At 33.2% G+C, this 5,511-nt stretch overlaps 1 protein-coding gene across 1 annotated transcript; it reads left to right on the top strand.

The window, feature by feature from the left end:
* The first annotated feature begins 201 nt into the window (after positions 1-201).
* On the top strand, positions 202-5,140 carry LOC127117841 (vesicle transport protein GOT1). Its single transcript, XM_051047960.1, has 7 exons — positions 202-383; positions 2,183-2,251; positions 3,842-3,933; positions 4,059-4,139; positions 4,235-4,332; positions 4,415-4,496; positions 4,676-5,140. The coding sequence occupies exons 2-7, from the start codon at positions 2,221-2,223 to the stop codon at positions 4,712-4,714; spliced, it is 423 nt and encodes a 140-aa protein (XP_050903917.1). The 5' UTR covers positions 202-383; positions 2,183-2,220; the 3' UTR covers positions 4,715-5,140.
* The last annotated feature ends 371 nt before the right edge of the window (positions 5,141-5,511 follow it).

Genomic DNA, 5,511 nt, shown 5'->3' with positions numbered 1-5,511 from the left:
TTGAAAGCATACGTCAATAGTGTTGACGTCTTTCTTATCGTCCAACTAAAACATGATTAGTTTCATAAATAAATTAAAAATGTGATTGTTTTAATATATAATTTAAAAAATATAATTATTTTAAAATAAAATAAAAATTCTCTTTTTCTCTTATATATATAATAATTATCTTTAGAAAATTCTTAGTGAAATGTCTAAAAGTGAACAACATCAGTGAAACTGAAAGAGATATAGATATATCAGTTAAACTAATATTTCAATTTTGCATTTAAAAAAAGAAAAAAAATCCAAATAATAGCCTCCTTCTCGTCGTTCACCACCACTACTCCCACTACCGGTCTTCGTTTCCGCCGAATTCCGGCGACACGACGCTCCTAACACCGGTAACTCCTAATCTCTAACTTATATTATTTTCTATCTTTCCGCTTCCAGATCGATTTTTACTGTTTTAAGATCTCACCGCTTCAATCATCTCTCTGATTTCCCGAATTTCCCGGCGACACGACACTTTTCACTGTCGCTTGTCACCAATCCCGAATTTCCCTTTCTCCTGAAGCGAATATTGGTTTGTGATACTGTTATTTGAAATAGTTTGTTAGGTTAGATCTATGCTTAGTGGTTTATCGTCGAAATATCATTTCTGGTTTTTAGGGTTTGGATTTTTATTCTGTAAGTTTTATTGGAGTATATTGCGTGTGGCGTTTGGTTAGGGGAGTTAATGGTTTTCAGTTTCTGATCTATGGATGATTAGTTTCCTTTGTTGGGTTACGATCTCTGTAGCAATGACACCTCTGACAAAGTGTGTGTTTGTGATCGAAACCAACACTGACACTTGTAATTACGTTTATTTTATTGATTTTTTCAAATTATTATCGGTGTCGACGGATCTGTGTCGGTGTCATGTTTCTTGTGTCCGTCCCTCATAGTTACATGTTATAGAAATTTCCACTGTATTTTAAGACTGCCGTCAGAGAAACTGTTGGATACAGAAGTTGTGCACTCTCCTTCCAACCAAATTTTCTCCAAACTTGAGAGATAGAGATTGAAACCACTTGTCTAAGGGGTCCCAAATTCTTCACGATTTGAACAAGTTCGTTGTTGGTGGATAATTAGCTGTTATATTATATCATAGGAATGCTATCCTTAATATAGTTAGCCCTGGATTTTCTAAATAATACTCCTTCGATGTCCCAACCAACCTATACCATTGACCTACTCTGGAATTTGGAGATTGTTATCCTTAATATGTATGCAGAAATTTTACTTCATGTTTGTATTTGGTCTTTAGGGTTAAAATGGTGCCTACTGGTGCAGTTTTTCTAAAGAAAATACTGGTTGTTACTTATCACCTTTTAATAGTTAATACTAAATGGGTCTTCAAAATATGGAAAAGTTTAGTGTTAGAAGAATTCGTTGATTGTAATTTCTAGAGAAGAGCATAATGGTGTAATTTATTCAGGTTGCCTGACTTATGTGGGCTAATTATTGACACCCATTGAAGTTTTTGGTTAGGACTTAGGAAGGAGGTTATAATTTGTATGCATGGTTTCTACTTCATGGATCATTTTAATTGTTCTTCTATTTTATGGGAACATCTGGATTGTTATTTTATTGGGTTTCTTTTTCTTTTAACTTTTGTAACTTTTATTGTTGCCTCCACTTTCTCTGCAAGCAAGCATATTTACACGATTTAGATGTATTACATGGTTTGAATATTATATGGTATTTTATGGGTTGATACATTGAAGTTTGTGCTGGAAATTCTGCTTTCATTGCAGTCTGCCCCTAGCCGCCTAATTGCGGCATTTGTGTTGCCTACATTGTAACCTCCAACAACTTCACTGTGTTGGGTGTAAAGGGATGGATTTTGTCCCTCATTGCTTAGATATATGGCCTATAGTGTTTATAAAGCTTGCAACCTTCACCTTATAAGCCAGTTTTATAAGATTAAGTTAGGTCCAACCCCAATTCTAAGAGTTTGGAATTCATTTTCTTTGCACAGTAGGAGGTCAATATATATTTCGAAGTACCAATTCCTTACCATTTGGTTCTCCTTGGATATTTGTTTCTTGGATTTTATCATCATGTGGTGACGTTGCAGTATGATATTTGAATTAAGTTTTCCATTGAGACGATGATTCTCATTCATGTATTAACTGAGTGTGGTTGTTTTGTATTACAGAGAAGCCTAGGTGCTTGGACATCTAAATTGTTGGTAAAATGCTTTCCTTTGAGATGAATGATCGAAAAAGTAAGTGGAATATGATATATTTGTTCTTGTATTAGAAACAATGGTATTGCATATTGCTTATGTGTAATAACTATATAAAACTGAATCATTGTTGAATTAGCTATAGTAGCTCTATAAATTAGTTCTCTTATTCATTTGTTGGCTATTTGGTGGAAGAGGAAAGCTGTTTTGATTTATTTAGGCTATGCTTTAAATAAGAAAAAGGTTTTTATCTTTTCCCTTCTCCTACCTTGAGTATTTCTTGGGATTTCTTAATGGTCAAATAGGAGCTTAAACTAGAAAGTTTATGGAAGACATGTGTAGGGTCTTTTTTGTATAAATGTTCTCATTATTCACACAAATTGGTGCTTCATTTTGGAGAATGTTTAGTGACTATTGACACCATTTTCTATTAGCCTTAGTTATTTAAATTGGCCCTTCATTATACAGCCTTGTGTGCCTCGAGTGTGTTGGCAAAAAATTTAGGGGACATGTGAAAAAAAAAAGGATAGGACGGGAAAGATTGGACTCACTGCATGATCTATTATAGACACAGACTTAGCTTGCTAGTATTTGCAAAAGGCTGATTCCACAGCATAAACTTGTTACATTTGGTCCAAACATTGTGCCAAGGCTCTAACACAGATAAGCTAAAATGGCTTCCAAATCATATCGCAATTATGCACCCATATGTTGTGATATGCTGTTGATACGTATTGAAGGAGTATCTGATTTATCATCTTTCTAAAAAAACTAAAATTCTGATATACTGCCGATATGCCTTACATATGCCACAGATACAGCCAGTTCATTTCATGTATATTCAGTTTTCAAGTACATGAATCAAACTTGCCTCCTTAATTTCTCCTCTCTCATCCATTCAATCTCAGTTTCCAATTGTCAGTTTTCAAGATTGGTTTATGTTAATGATGATGCATCACTGTATCTGTGCTTCATAGTGCCAAGGCATAGGGGTATTTTCTGTCTCAATTCAAATAGAAGTGTTAGGAAATAGAGGAATTAATAACATAATTTCTTGCCAAAGTTTTTAAACAAGAAGCTAGACTAAAGGCATATTAGACATGTTAGCCAATCTTATAACTTAATAGTGATTATCAATTTTGCAGTCAAAGGAATAGATATAACTTCAAACTATGATTGTGATTTTATGAAACTATTATTTTCAAGTTGATTATTTAAAAGTAGAACGTCATCTGGTTCTTGTAACTGACCACACTTATTGAGACTTTTAGTTATTGTTGTTGATTTAAATTAATGCTATCACCTAATGAAACTAATTGAAATCTAATTGCTTATTATGTTGTACTCAATCATGATTCTTATCACAATGCATCATCATGTTGATTTTGTTTAGGTTCTTGGAGTATACGATATTAGATTGTCTTGATTACAACATGATACAATTTTCAAAACATATTTTACTTCCTTTATATTATGGTCTCACGGCAGAGGCATTGTTTTGACTGAATCATGCATGTATAAGTTATTTTTGCACATAAATATTTGGCATCTACTACCATTCTATTTTGTAAAACATTTACATATGCTTAATCTTATTATTTTAATATATGTGATTGGCATGCAATACAGAGATTGGATTAGGATTAACTGGCTTTGGTATATTTTTCTCTTTCCTTGGGGTTATCTTCTTCTTCGACAAGGGATTGCTAGCCATGGGAAATGTAAGTTTCATAATTTCATTCTATGACAAGTTTCTTCCTTAAGTAGATGCTTCAAATTTTATTTTGCTTAGTATTTACTAACACCTATTTTAATGCCCGGGTATCTTCTCATTTGCTCAAAAAAGATCTTGTTTGTTTCTGGAGTGTCCTTAACCATTGGGCTGAAGTCCACTATGCAATTCTTCATGAAACGAAGTAATTTTAAGGTAGTTTTGCTATAAATTTACTCTCTCTTTCACTTCCTGTCTTGTGCTCTCTTCATGGTATATATAGCCTCATTAACCTTTTACTTTTCTTCAAGGGAACAATCTCATTTGGTATTGGGTTCTTGATTCTCATGGTGGGATGGCCTATTTTGGGCATGATTATTGAAGCTTACGGGTTCATCGTACTATTCAGGTTTAGTGAAATTTTAAAGAAACTCTAATGTGTTATTTATTTGTTAGTATGCTTTAAGCTAATGATGAACGATATTGTACAGTGGTTTCTGGCCTACAGTGTCTGTTTTTATACAGAAGATTCCTGTTCTTGGTTGGTTGGTTCAACTGCCATTCATCCGATCGGTATGTATTTCTGATAAATCAAAATGTTTTCACTTTCCATCTAAGTCTTCACCGAAGTATCTTAAACATTTACTTTTATGATACTACCATATCAATAATCAATGTTCAATGAAGTTATGAAGAATGCATATAACCTGCAATTCTTAAACTGAGCTTGCTAATTTTCTGTCTACTTGCAGTTATTTGACCGGAATAGGGGTAAACGAATGCCTGTGTAGTGTATCACATGGAAATCATTGCAAATATGTCACAACTAGCAAGCGCATTTGTAACCGAATGTAAAGAAAATACTCTCATATGGGGATCTAACAATGTGAACTGAGATCAACTTCTGATGGTAGAAAATGATTCATTTTATCATGATAATCATTTAAGGCAAAGAGAATTACAGAGGGAAAAGGGTTTTTCACAGTTTTAACTTTGCTACTTGTTTAGCTAATACTTAGTGGAAAATCAATTGATCTCAGGAGTTGTGACTTATGCTAGTATTCCAATCACACGCCTTTGGCAAGCATAGGTGACATTCATTCATATTGATCATAGGAGTATAATCATTTTAAACTAAAAGATGTTAGCATAGCAATATGGAATTATTTTCTGTCTTAAAATTTTTTGAAGTATAAATGTTTGATAATTGATAGAAATATGCTTGGTTGTGTTGCTTCTAATCAAATGTTATGAAAGACTGCATTATGTTCTATAGTACAACTTATATGGTAGTTGCAAGGATATTTGATGTGTTAACAAACTTGCAATATCTCATTCTCGTTAATTTAATTGGTACGAGTTTACCGCCTAGGTTCTTTTAAGCCAAAAAAAGACCATGCCCGACTATCGAATCGCCTTCTCCCCATCTTAGTATATGATTAATTTACAAATGTTTGAACTAAATGTAACTGAAGTAATGTGTGTTGACTGCATTATCTAGGACTTGAATAAGATCATTTAATATATAAGTGGATAGGTTTGCAGTTCACAATTTTTAACAATTGTAAACAATAAATAAGTGATTCTA

Source organism: Lathyrus oleraceus, chromosome 2, assembly GCF_024323335.1.
Source record: "Lathyrus oleraceus cultivar Zhongwan6 chromosome 2, CAAS_Psat_ZW6_1.0, whole genome shotgun sequence".
NCBI classification, from domain to species: domain Eukaryota; kingdom Viridiplantae; phylum Streptophyta; class Magnoliopsida; order Fabales; family Fabaceae; genus Lathyrus; species Lathyrus oleraceus.
The sequence above is the reverse complement of the archived record's forward strand: the minus strand, read 5'-3'. Positions and strand labels throughout refer to the sequence as shown.

Bases quoted from the DNA above. Each gene is read 5' to 3' on its own strand.
- LOC127117841 (XM_051047960.1), top strand. From the start codon at position 2,221: ATGCTTTCCTTTGAGATGAATGATCGAAAAA. The intron at 2,252-3,841 runs GTAAGTGGAATA...CATGCAATACAG, and splicing joins TGAGATGAATGATCGAAAAA to AGATTGGATTAGGATTAACT. The intron at 4,333-4,414 runs GTTTAGTGAAAT...GATATTGTACAG, and splicing joins GGGTTCATCGTACTATTCAG to TGGTTTCTGGCCTACAGTGT.